Source organism: Silurus meridionalis, chromosome 17 (assembly GCF_014805685.1).
Source record: "Silurus meridionalis isolate SWU-2019-XX chromosome 17, ASM1480568v1, whole genome shotgun sequence".
NCBI lineage: Eukaryota > Metazoa > Chordata > Actinopteri > Siluriformes > Siluridae > Silurus > Silurus meridionalis.
Window position 1 is genome coordinate 5,551,482 of NC_060900.1, and position 13,402 is coordinate 5,564,883.

At 38.5% G+C, this 13,402-nt stretch overlaps 3 protein-coding genes across 4 annotated transcripts; 1 reads left to right on the forward strand and 2 right to left on the reverse strand.

Annotated features, from left to right (window-relative positions):
• Positions 1-38: 38 nt before the first annotated feature.
• praf2 (PRA1 domain family, member 2) lies at positions 39-4,629 on the reverse strand. The gene is made up of 3 exons (XM_046870406.1): positions 3,282-4,629; positions 1,374-1,591; positions 39-976 (listed from the first exon to the last, which is right to left on the reverse strand). The coding sequence occupies exons 1-3, from the start codon at positions 3,458-3,460 to the stop codon at positions 837-839; spliced, it is 537 nt and encodes a 178-aa protein (XP_046726362.1). The 5' UTR covers positions 3,461-4,629; the 3' UTR covers positions 39-836.
• Positions 4,630-4,770: 141 nt separating this feature from the next.
• On the reverse strand, positions 4,771-10,162 carry timm17b (translocase of inner mitochondrial membrane 17 homolog B (yeast)). Of its 2 annotated transcripts, none has more exons than XM_046870407.1 (6): positions 10,018-10,162; positions 8,957-9,056; positions 8,799-8,862; positions 7,571-7,699; positions 7,097-7,207; positions 4,771-5,467 (listed from the first exon to the last, which is right to left on the reverse strand). In XM_046870407.1, exons 1-6 carry the CDS (start codon positions 10,041-10,043, stop codon positions 5,361-5,363), a joined length of 537 nt encoding a protein of 178 aa, XP_046726363.1. In that variant the 5' UTR covers positions 10,044-10,162; the 3' UTR covers positions 4,771-5,360. The 2 variants fall into 2 exon arrangements, with proteins under 2 accessions (XP_046726363.1, XP_046726364.1); XM_046870408.1 differs by having other exon boundaries at positions 4,771-5,471; positions 10,018-10,161.
• A 65-nt stretch (positions 10,163-10,227) lies between these two features.
• On the forward strand, positions 10,228-13,394 carry pqbp1 (polyglutamine binding protein 1). Its single transcript, XM_046870405.1, has 7 exons — positions 10,228-10,344; positions 10,550-10,616; positions 10,709-10,820; positions 11,694-11,794; positions 12,205-12,432; positions 12,621-12,684; positions 12,798-13,394. Exons 1-7 carry the CDS (start codon positions 10,339-10,341, stop codon positions 12,967-12,969), a joined length of 750 nt encoding a protein of 249 aa, XP_046726361.1. The 5' UTR covers positions 10,228-10,338; the 3' UTR covers positions 12,970-13,394.
• Positions 13,395-13,402: the final 8 nt, after the last annotated feature.

Sequence of the window (13,402 nt, forward strand, 5' to 3'; positions counted from 1 at the left end):
AATGAATACATTAATAACACAAGTGTAGAAAACTGATGTGAATTGATGTTAAAAAAACATTTCCGATTTTATTGAAAAAACAAAGCACAAAGCAAGAAATAATGCAAACATAACACTTGGGTGAAGGTGTTGAACACTTGGACAACTTAAACTATCCAAATATTTGTAATTTGCAGGAATCTCTCACTGCCATATTTTCCAGCAACTTAATATAATAAATTCGACAAACAGCTTAGAAATAGTTTAAGTGCCGGAATGCTGTAAATATAAGAACGTTTAGAGCATTGGTCACTAACAACTTGTGAAAATAATCAACGAGGCCCTTGTTACTCAATTGGCACAAATGTAGAAAGGTAATGCACTAATACGTATATGTGCAACAAGAGCAGAAATAATTCAAAAGTAAAAAAAAAAAAAAAAGAAGGCCGATTCAATGCATAAGCCTTAGGAATTAAAAGCAGGTGTGGACACTATAGATGTTCATTTAATTATAGTATACTGTATTTAAAACAGTTGAGTGGAAAAACTTGTAGTTTAAAATAAGAAATGACAGAATTGATTTTATAATAAAAATTTAAAGTGTTTCAATTTATAGATACTCCTTCATCGTAAAACAAGTCACAAAAAAAAGTGCAAAAAAAAATTGGATTACATTTTGGCCTTATTTTTTCCCATTATACACCATAGGGGATGCAAACACTCAACAATACATATACACATTTTCCTTCCCATAAGACATTGGTGTTTGTGAATAGAAACAATGGCACAAAAGTAAAACCATACTGCTTGTAGTGTTTAGGAATTAAAGGAAGGTTGTTTTAGGGAAAGAACGATCACTACGAGCCGGCTTCTTGCTCTTGGCCGAGTGCTGTCAGCAGCAGACCCATAGGTGTTCTCTTCAGCCCAATGCTCTCCAGCTTGTTCTCCACTTTATTCTTTAAACTTCGTAGCCTTGTTGACGCATGGATCAGAATCACTGAGAGAGAAAGATTTAACGCATTATTAACAGGAAAGCGAGATTCCTAGTTGTCTTGGTTGTCGGTGGGCAACAACTTAAGCAGGGCAATACTGACGAAGAACAATCGAATTATTTGTAATATCTAGCAGATTAAGTGCTCAACATGCGAGTTAATGTGCTGTTAATACGATGAAAATAGAAATGATAATTATATTACAATATACATGGAATGTTCCAGACAAAAAAAATGTTCAAAAGAGTTTAATTTTGTACAATTACTTGGGTCTGTAAGAAAGAATGAGTACATTTTTTATTATTTTTTTACAACCCAAGATTTCCTGGCTTAGTTTAAGATCTCTTCAGCAGCAGCCTAACATCACTGAGTACATACAGTACAACACATTGAGATACTAACTTAAAATGGGGAAGGTGATGCCGAAGAGAAAGACGGACACCCCTCCTAAAAAGGAAAGCAGACAGTAGCAAGAGCCCAAAATGGCAATCAAACAGAGGGAAGGATGGTTTCTCCGGAAACGTCTCACTGTGGCCTTGTTCTCCGCAGCCCAGACGAAGCCCAGAAACACAGAGATCACCACAGCCGCTCCAAGTAAGAGCTGAAAGGGCCAGAAATACCTAAGCACAGTGATGAAAGAGGCATGAGAAATCAAAGTAAATGTGAGGGACAGGAGAGAAGGGGAAAAAGTTACACTTGGGACATGTTTCTAAGTGATTTCATTATTGAGTGATATTAAAAACAGTATGTTCTTCACTATAACAAAGCGATATAGGAGATAGGGTGCTTCATTCAAGCATCAGTAGCAGTTTGGTGGTGCTGAGGGCCTGAGCCACTGGCCTTATGATTAGGAACCTTCAATGAACCTATTCGAGTTTTGAGTTCTAATATTCAAGTCAAGTCAAGTTCATTTCTATAGAGATTTTTCCACAGACATTGTCTCAAAGCAGCTTTACAGAATTTATTATTTAAGTTGAATAGTGTGTATTTATCCCTGATGATCAGCCATGGTGACTGTGGCAAGGAAAAACTCCCATGGAGGACATGAGGAAGAAATCTCGAGAGGAACCAGACTCAAAAGGGAACCCATCCTCATTTGGGTGACATCAAGAGTGTGATTATAGTCTTTAAACAATATAGAACACTGGAATGTAAGATTATGGGTGATGTTCTTTCTACAGTCTTTTGTGGTTATAAAACCAGGAGCTACTGAGCAACTCATAAAATAGCTCAACATCTGTGATCATCACAGATCCAACACCAGCTTCTCCATGCCAAAAACTTTAAACACTCAAGGAGGTCCAATGTCAAAACGCCACATTAAGTGGGATCCAATTGGCACTGGTACGTCTCTAGATGGTTCGGGATGTACCTGTACATAAGGCAGAAAGGTCAAACTCAAGGCCGCTTTCAGCCCGCAGATGCATGATATCTGTGTCTGTGAGGTAATATTACATTACTATTATAATTGGCAAACTTTGGCTCTCAGTTTTTATGCTTCATCCCTGAAACAATGCTCCATCACCTCAAACCTTGGCCTGCTCCAACGGTTGGAACGTTTGGAAGTATATATATATATATATATATATATATATATATATATATATATATATATATATATATATAATGTGTGTGTGCAACTTTGCCCAGTTATGAAGATGAACAAAAGCAAGCAAGCACACACACACACACACACACACGTCTCAAAGGTGCAAATCTTCACCCTATTACGACTTGCCCCAGCACAGAAGCGAACCCCAAAAGATAATGACGTGACAGACAGGAAACAATGGCAGGAATCTCACTCGGGCAAATGTGCATAAGTGCAATAATGGGGAAAGATCACACTTATGGGGACTCAGGGGGAAAAGGCTGCAATGGACTTTAATAGAGCAGACAATAGGAATCCATGTATTATGTATAATATACATACACTATATATACACTACTACTATAAACATACATACATACATACATACATACACATTATATATACCCTGCATCTGTTAACAGCCCTGTGTATTCATTTACCCGCCATATAGTGTGTGTGTGTGTGTGTGTGTGTAAAATAACTCCAGATTTTAACCCAAAGCAGTGTTTTCTGCTTTTAAAACCAGACAGAGGCCCAGGCTGATCAGAAAAAAAGATGCTTGGACAATAGAAATGCTCTGACCGACTGTGCACATTTTGTGGTCGTTATTAATCTAAAAACGTCCATTCTTAAGAGGTTTTTGTGTGTCAATTGTGGAAAACACAACGCAACGCGGCGGCGGTCCTGAATGAGTGAACGCGTCATGGCTGTCTCCTTACCCGACCGCCAGCAGGAACGCCACCGCCGAGGCTAAATAGTTGCTCTGGTAATACAGCAGGTTGTTAATGATCCGGTTGTTCCACCTCTCTAAATTGCGGACATCTGGCACGGAGAAGCGGGCCGAATTGAACAAAAAATCATCAAGGCTCCGGAAAGGCGGAGGCTGAACGTCCACCATTTTCGAGGCGGCTGAGAAACTACGTTACCCAGCATGCAGTGCAACCGGGAGACGCATCAGAGTCAGACGCAGCTGCCTGAGACAAAACGTGTTCGATCTGTTATATCGCCTGAGAGATCTGTTCAACTGGACTACACATACACACAATCTACCTCTTAATACAATCACGGCTATAGAAACAGTCAATATTATAGAGAAACGCCGTTTCAGCATCACAGACAGGAATCTCATACAATAAAAATGAGTGCCATTACTAATGCAAAAAACCGAATGAACACAATTCAACAAGTCTCCTTTCACTGCAGCCACAGCTGCACGACCCACAAACATCATCTCCTGCTTTTTATTAAAAAAAAAAAAGTCTGCCTTGTAAATGTCCTTGTAAATATCTGCAGCCAAATCAATTTCTTCTTCTTGGTCATCCATTGTGGAATGAAAAAGATTGTTAAATTCACACAAATTATATTTGAGCTTGTGCAGTTTTGCAGCAGATGCTGATGTGACTGGACGTCGGCGAGTGAACAAATCCCTTAAGACCCACCACTGTTACGTCGTTCATAGTCGAGACCTGTTATTTACACTCCTATTTGCTTTGAGTCTGGATTTTCCTCTAGATTTGTGTTCATTTAGAGTTTATGTCAGCCACTAAGGTCTGGTGTTTACACAACATTCCAATTCATCGCAAACGAGTTTAAGTCTGGTTGATGTCAAGGCTCTGTGCAGGATTTTTATTTTTAACTGGTGGGCCCTTGAACAAGGCCCCTAGCCCGCTCTGCTCCAGGGTTGCTCAATCATGGGAGACCCTGCACTCTGACTTCAGCTTCCTAACAATCTGGGATACACAAAGAAAGAATTTTAATATGCAGTAATGTATGTGACAAGAAAAAGCCTCTTTCTTTCTCTTTCATTATTAACACACATCATCTCCGTGGATCCCACTTTGTGCACATGGGCATTGCTATGCTGGAACAGAAGTTGGCAAGCTAAAAAAATACAACTTTGCAAGCTGTAATTCTAAAAATTATATTTTTAAAATTTTGTAGTAATATTTTAGGAAAGAACCAAAAGATGGGTGTGAAGGCCAAACCTTCAACCATATTATGTATAGAAGTGGTAGATTATTGGTTATGGCATTGGACTTGGATCTGAAGTTCGTAAGTTCAAATCCCAGCAGCACCAAGCTTTCACTCCTTGGCCCCTGAGCAAGTTGCTGCCACCGTAACTGCTCAGTTGTATTAATGAGAAAATGTTGTCACTCTGAATAACAGCGCCTGCCAAATGCCATAAATGGATGTAAAAAAAAAAATTAATTCAACATCTTTTTGGATCTTCATTCATTTCAAGTACTTGTACATTTCTAACAATGTGAGTTTTTGCCTTCAGGTATAAACGAACACAAATTACTTTCTTGAAAGACGTTCTTAAAATCAAGATGCAAGCAGGCAAGGGAAATACAGGAAACAGGGAGAGGTGAAGGAATCTGAAGGATACACAAAACTATTTGCAGTTTGTTTTAGTACAAATAATTTATAGTGTCTAATTGAGTATTACTCAACTGTTTTAAGTGCAATACTCTAAAATTGACAACACATATATACTCTGTATAGAACTGTCTGATAGAACGAGCAGCCACTGACATACTAGTCAGAAGTAGCAAAGAAGGAAAAAAGAAAGGTAACATAACAGTAGGCTGCCCACACACCTTTAGTGCTTGGCAGCAATAATAATAAAAATCATCATCATATGGAACTTCCCTGTATTGTTCTTCAGTACAGAATACGTATATATGACAAGATGACCCTGAGTAATTACTGTGTACCAGCTTTAGGCAGAAAAAAAAAATCTGCCAAAGCTAAAATAGAAAAAAACCTTTTCCACTTTCCAGTCTTTAGTGTCACAGTCACAATTGTAGAAACTCTGTTCTACTGATATTGTCCATATCCGTGACTCTCCTGCCCCTGGCCGCCGTCTTTCGGAGGAAGTTGACTAGGATCCTCCATAAATGGACTAGCTGAAAATGAGGAGGGGAGAAAAAAAAAAGTGTCAAATTAGTCCTATGTTATTTATTAGAAACAATGTTAGACATGCTTATTCATCTAACAACCAGTCAGGGATGTGCTAATATTAATTTATGATGCATGTATTTTAAATATAAAATAGAATTTTGTCATTTGTATTTGAGTGGGTTGATAAAAATGGATATATATTTGTGTTTTGTATTTTTGTGGATTTAAAATACTGTAAAATTGTACTGTAAAAACGAAGTCTACATGATGACATCATACAAATGCAGCTTCTGATTGGTGCCTACTCAGTAGTTTGCCCAGACTTGTTGAGTTTAGAACAGAAAATTGGTCCATATGGAAGAAGGTGGTCAGGGTAAGAACAGTGCAGGCTGCCAGCTTTCTAATAGGTGTCCACTGTTCGATAAATAAACATTTGGCTGCCGAATAATGTACCCTAATTGAAGTAGCTGTTTAGTAGGATCATCATTTTGCATACCATTACATGAATGACTGCCTGACAAAAGAAATATTATTATATTTATGATTAACAATCAAATGAATAATTAGATAGAAACTAGTTGCTATGAACACAGGTGTCAGTCGTCTTCTTATGAATGACGTATTTGTCATTGAGTCAGTGTTTCTGATGCAAAGTAGCCCTTCGTTACCAGTAACTAAATCAGGATACAATTATGAGACATTCGCAAACTTTTAAACATCAAACGGTTAAAAACTAACCTTCATCTGGGAGATTACAGGGATTATTTATGTGACTCTTTGATCTGTTAACTGGTTGCATATGTCAGATTTATTGCATGACTCAGCCTGAAAAAGCTTTTGCTATAAAACTTAATCAACTGAGTGGGTGTAATGGTGAAGGAACAGATTGAATAGGCAACAGATTGAATAGACCAACTGATGGAAGGTTTGCAAAGAAATTTCATTCTCCCTTGTAAGAGTATTTCTTTAATATTTTTAAAATACAAAAATCCAGTAGTTTATATTGATACACTTAAAGTTAGGGTATTTGGTATTTTATGTGAAAATACATTTTAATGTATCTTTGTGCAATCCTGTCATGTCATGGTAGCAGTATAATGTGAAAAATCATGCAGATTCAGGTCAAGATTTTGAATCAATTTTCAAGACGCACTTCAGAATGAGGGGAGAGGTTATCATTGGTTTTCTGATCATTTTCTTCTCACCTCTTTTAAAAACTTTTTTTTTTTTTTTTTTTTTTTACTGCTCATTGAATGTTCTTTCTTTTTTTTTCAAAAGGATATCTATTACATTTTTCTCACTAACAGTCAGATCACATGTTTTCCCCATTTTGATGTTTCTTTGAACATTGAACTGGAGCTCTTGACTTATATACTGTATTAAAAGTTGTATACATTGTGCTGCTGCTACATGATTGGCTGATTGGATATTTGTATGAATGTGCAGGTCTACCAACAGGTATTCTTAATACAGTGCCTGGAAAGCGTATAATCCTGATTCTGAAATAATGTTGGGACTAATGATAAATTATCCCGATTTCTTTTAACAAGCTATAATCTCGAAGACCGGCAATAATCTTAACATGTGATTTCTCAAAAATACACGTTGTATCCGTTGGTGCGGTACTTACGATTCTGGAATTGTTGTGCCGTGTATCTGGTAAGTAAAATACCAACACCCTCAATTAGGGCCAGCAGCACCCCACCCATCATGGCTGAACCCACCATAGCCAAAGGTCCACCTGCAAATGCATAAACATTGTATAAACATTAAATATAACTATATTATATTTAATGTGTGTGTGTGTGTGTGTGTGTGTGTGTGTGTGTGTGTGTGTGTGTATATATTCTTACTGAACCTTATGCACATTTTTTTTTTACTGCCCAGAGCCTTAATATTTGTTTGTTGTAACTAATAAACAGCTTTTTTACTGTACATATACATTACATGCTGTACATATACATGAACATCTCAGAAATCTCAGCGAATTCACGAGGTTGGGATTTGAACTTCATGTCAGAGTGCAACTGGGAAAGGCTTTGCATTAACCCGTGATAAAACGGGGCCGCAGTGTAAACCTGATTTCATGCAGGTGGACACTCACTCCGTGCAGCCAGTATGGCTCCTGTCATAGCTCCGCTCGTGATGGAGTTCCACGGGTCCTCTTTCCCCCTGAGCCGCACCAGGCCGCAGTCTATAGTGGAAAAGAGACCTCCCCACACTGCAAAACTACCTGCAAGACGTAACACAATAGGTCCTAATGAGCAGAAGTAGTCTTATTTGGCACCTTGTTCCTGGAGGAACACTGTTGCTGTGTGCACAATCAACTGTCTACGGTTAAAATGAAAATAAAAGCTACTTGAATTAAACATTTTAATCATGGATTAAATGTTAAAAATTATTAAAATTAAAAATGTCTGGGAAAAGTGTAAATAAAATTGTTTCCAGCTGTCTTTTGGTGTGACAACGTGAACAAAAATGTTTCCTGTTTCGCAGCTGTTCCACAGCGTTAAATGTGACCTTAGCTGAGAATGTGTATGATTTTTTTTTTTTATAAACACTTGTTAGTCTTGCCAATTTGCTGTAAGATGATAAAGTCTTTTGACTTGTCACATGTACATTACAGCACAGTGTACATTCCATGCATTTCACATATCCCAGCAATATTAAGAGCGCAGGGTCAGCCATAATACAGAGCCCATGAAGCAGATAGGTTTAAGTGCTTTACTCAAGGGCCCAACAGTGGCAGCTTGGCAACACTGGAGCTTAAATCCATGACCTCTGATCAGTAACCCAGAACCTGAACCACTGAAGCCCCACTGCACTGTTATTGGGCAGGTTATAAGAAAATAAATGTTTGAGTAACAGTAACAGTGCATCATATTACACCATCCATGATTATTTTCTTATAACAGCACAAATTAAAATGTTTATTCTTTACATATTGTGAGTTCCTGGTGTATAATGTGCTTTTTTTTTTTTTTTTTAATAGTTATGTACTTTTTTCAACACTTAGATCTGATTGTTATCTGATTGTCAGTATGTGTCATGTGAAGAGAAATCCTTCCAATCGGAATAAAGTGCCCAAAAAGGAATGAATATTGTAAGAAAAGTAATTTTTTTAAACTCCAACCCCTGCCAGCTCTCATTTATTAACAATAACATGATCACTGAGGGAACAGCTGATAAAATATTGAAATTCAGGTCACTAATTGTCTGTGTGCTTTCTTTAAACCGAACCTCATTTATAGAAACGAACATTAGAGACGGCTCAGTGCAATAACAACAGAGAACACAATGGAAGGACAACAACAACAACAAAAAAATCTCACCTCCAATCTGTGGAGCTCTGATGCGCACGGCATTGGCACTGCCTTTCAGACGATGTCGTGCACCCTGATGAAAAAAATCGAGGCTGTCGTTTATGTAGTTAAGCAGAAACAAGAGCAATAAGCTTTTTCTTTTTTATAGTTTAACTACTGAAACTTACCATCGGGGCATTTCGAAAGCCTTTGACGGCCTGAAAAATTCCTCCACCGATGGCTCCCATAGTGAATGCACCCCCACAGTCGTCTACTATTCTCCATGGACTGAACACACACATAGAATATACACAAATGATGTATGATCCCACAGGTTGCATCTTGTCAGCTACTCAATTACTAAAACCAACCAGGTATTAGTGCTTTATATGCTCCAAGTTACCAAGTACAGTCTCTTAACACCCATATACCTCAGTTACAATGGCTCACTTTTGTGTATTCATATACTAAACACAGCAGTTATACAGATCAGGCTGTGTGTTGACAGAGTGCAGTGAAATCCATATAACTTCACAAACTACAAAAACAATGTTTTTTGTAAGGACTTTTGGAAGGAGTCTCCAGTGTCAGCAGGAAAGTGTTTGGTAAGTTCTCCAGTTCAATCATTACATGACAAACTACCTTTCCTGAGAGAGATAAAAGAGATTTGATCAGAGCATTAACTTAACTAAAAACTGCATATTATACACTGGATCCATCTGTGTTTATAGGATCAGTGGATCAGTTGTGAGGATTTTAAAACACATTATATTTTTATTTACATTTATGGCTTTTGACAGACACCCCTCATCCAGAGCAATTTACAACTGTGCAGTTGAGGGTTAAGGATTTTGCTCAAGGCCCCAGCAATGTTTTTATGACGCTGGGACGCTTTATGACGCTACGACCTGTTACACTGTTATGAACTTTGGCTACAATGAATACTAATAACGTCTGTCTGATCGAATGCCAAGTGAATCTTATATAGAAGTAAACAATATACTTGCTAATCTTTGAGAGCACGAAATTAAGCTATCAAGGCTACAACCTGGTAATGAATTACGACCCTAAATTAATAATTGTGAGATATCAAATAGTCGAACAGTGTGCGCTACAAAACTATACCAGCTTATAAAAGAGTAACTGAAATAACAGAATGTATATTATTTTATTATTATTTGTATTTATTCTTGCTATTAAAAACGCGACCTATTAGATAAATAAAGCTGTCACGCATGTTATACTTTACCAAGGTTCACGAGCATATTCCTCCATGATAAACTACGGTAAGTGTCGCTGTGACGCCATATTTAAGCGCCGGTCGACTGCTTGTGTATATCTCCGTATCTTTTTTGTGAGTTTTTTTTAACACTATGGTAATACAATAATATAAGTTTATTGCTATTATAAAAAATTATTTACAACAAAAAATAACAAATAATGCTAAATATTTATAAAGTCTCGAAAACACCAAAAGAACCAAACACAACTGTGGGCGGAGTGTGACGTAAAATTCCTGCGCCACCCGAGAGCCTGCTTCACTTGAATGAGGCGTTAGGAGCGTCTGTTTATGAAGGTAAATGTAACCGTATTTGGCGTGGTATTATTTTTTAACGGCGTATAAGATTCGCGTGTTGTATTATATATTAGCTGTATTAATTATATACTGTAAACTGTAATCTATAAGTCATATAGCGTTAACATTATGCTAGCTGGAGCTAGGTCAACTCTGCGTAGCTACACAGAGTAAAATGAAAAATGTCTGCCTGTTTTCTCTCCAGATGCCTCTCCCTCCAGCTCTCCTGGCTCGCCTGGCAAAGCGAGGAATCGTGAAACACTCAGACCATGGTGAGGTGTTTACCTTCATTATTATAAGTAAAACACATCCAGGTTTCACCCACTAGTGTCTGACTGAGTGTTTTGTGTTTGTGTCTTGCAAGAACCCGAAGAGGAAATCATTGCTGAGGATTATGATGACAACAACGTGAACTATGAAGCCACAAGGCTTGAAAATCTCCCCATGAACTGGTACAAAGTGTTTGACCCAAACTGGTGAGTGCTTCAGGGTGTAATTCAGAAATTATTGATTCAGATTGGGATGGTGGGCATTTTCTTTAACAGCAGCTCAAACCACAAGCTTTAACTACACACAGAGACTATGATTGAGACTGAAATGTTGAGAGAGAGAGAGAGAGAGAGAGAGAGAGAGAGAGACAGAGACAGAGTGAGACTGGGATAGGGACAGAGACAGAGTGAGACTGGGATAGGGACAGAGACCGGGATAGGTGAATAATTAAAGAAGACTATTATATAAAGCATTCAGGGGTCATTTTCTACTGCAGCTCCATTTGTAAACTATAAGCTTTTGTTAAAAGAGAAGCATCATGGAGGTTTAAGGACAAAACTCCAACTGAGTTGGAATGGATTGCTGATCATGAACACTGCACTAATAATGTTATGTTGGGTATTTGACTACATTTTCTGTATTCATGGGACATCTGCTGGGTATTGTAGTGTCAGGGAGGTGAGACATTTAGTTAAAACACTAAAGGCTAAAAAACGCAACTCTGAACCAGACTTGAACAGATGTGAAATAATTATAAAAGTGACTTTCATGAGAGATTGGTAACCCAAAATACTGTGTAGTCATTTTATTTTAAAACACAAAAGTATGGGCTCTTGTTTAGATTCTTGGATGATTTTTGTCCAGGCGGAACATTTTACTGGATTTGATTTGTATGTAGAATAGAATCTGTTAAAGGCATAAACGCTGCTATGGTTTGGATAAGTTTAATCAAAAAATGTTTATCCAAAAGAATACGACGGGACGGCATGACTGCTGGGGCTTTACGTCATGTTCAGTTCTTGTATACAGTTCTCTGTTTATATCTTTACTGACCAAAGAATCATTCGTCTTTGCTTCAGTGGACTTCCGTACTACTGGAACGTGGAGACTGACCTGGTGTCCTGGTTGTCTCCCAATGACCCTTCTGCAGTCATCACCAAACCAGTGAAGAAGCTGAGAGGTAATGAATTGGAGCGAGAAGCTTTTACGCTTTTCCTCAAAACCTGTCTTTGTATAGTGATACTGCAGGTTCTTTGTGGTGACTTTTCTTTTTTTTTTAATATATATATAGCATGAGAAATATTTTTGTCAGTTTTTAATAACATCACGTCAGGCCATTATAAGCACCAGTGACATTTTAAGATATCGCAAAGCATGTCACAGTATAATTGCATTATCCTACACCATTAGGCTGTTCATCAAACAGGAGAGATGAGCTGCTAGGGAAAAAGTCTTGTCTTTCTCAACTTGAAAGTCGATTATAGTACAAAGCTCAAGCCGAGACCGAGATGAAGTGGTTGAAATGCAAAAGTAGTACAGAACTCAACCGATCTGGTTGAAATGCTGCTTTTTTTCCCCTCTGCCCCTCAGTCGAGATCACAGAAGACAGAGGGGATGCTCATCAGGAGAAGCCCGACAGAGAGCGCGATCGCGACAAGGAACGGGACCGAGAGCGAGACAGAGATCGGGACAGAGATCGTGATCGTGACCGAGATGACGGGAGAGAGCGAGACAGAGAGCGCGACAGGGATAGGGACAGAGACCGGGACAGGAGAATGAGGAGAGAGGACAGCGGCCCGTACAACAAATCTAAGAGAGGTAAACCCCCCAAATTCCTTCTGTTTCAAATTCAAACTGACCTTTTTTTTCTTGAAAATTTTACATTTCCTCAGTTAAAACATTTGATGTTTGTTCTATTGTGCAGAAAATATGGGTTCATGAGATTTGCCAATCATAGTGTTTTTGGAATTGGTGGTGTAAATGTTACATTCTGTTTCTTTATGCAGGTGGAAACAGGAATAAGGAGGAGTTGGATCCTATGGATCCCAGTGCCTACTCAGATGCACCGAGGTGACCATTTGATCCAATGAACACTTTGTTTTTCCTGATCATGTCTATTTAAAAAAATATATATGAAAGGTGCACGTAAACAACCGTTTGTCTGTCCGTGTGTGCGCACCCAGGGGCTTGTGGTCCACCGGGCTTCCCAAGCGTAACGAGGCTAAGACGGGAGCGGACACCACGGCAGCAGGACCCCTGTTCCAACAGAGGCCGTACCCCAGTCCTGGAGCCGTGCTTAGAGCCAACGCCGAGCACACCAGACGTCTCGAAGAGGATGACGACGACGACGACTAAGCAGAAGGAAAACCTCCTTTATAACAAGCCGGAGGATAAACAAATATGAACAGCCTTTAAACAATGCATGCAGCCAAGCTTTCTGGACTGAGACATGCACGCTAAAGTTTATGCTTTTTGTAACAGTCGTGTCATTTTGCTGAAATTTGCCCACAATTTTACAGAAGAATTTGTCAGGTTCTTTTCACACGTAGTCTATAAAAAGCTGTATACCAGCTACGAGGCTTTTAGTAGCGACTCTTCACGTCTGTTCAGGGTGTTCTTAAATCTGTAACCTTCTATTAGACATTTTGTAATAGGACAGTAAGCACAATTCCTCTTTTACCTGTTGAATGATTTTGAAGCTTTCGGTGTTAAAAGGAAATTGACAATATCCTGCCTCGTCCAGTCGTGTAATTTGTAATAAAAAGTGATGCTGGGGTTTATTTGAAAG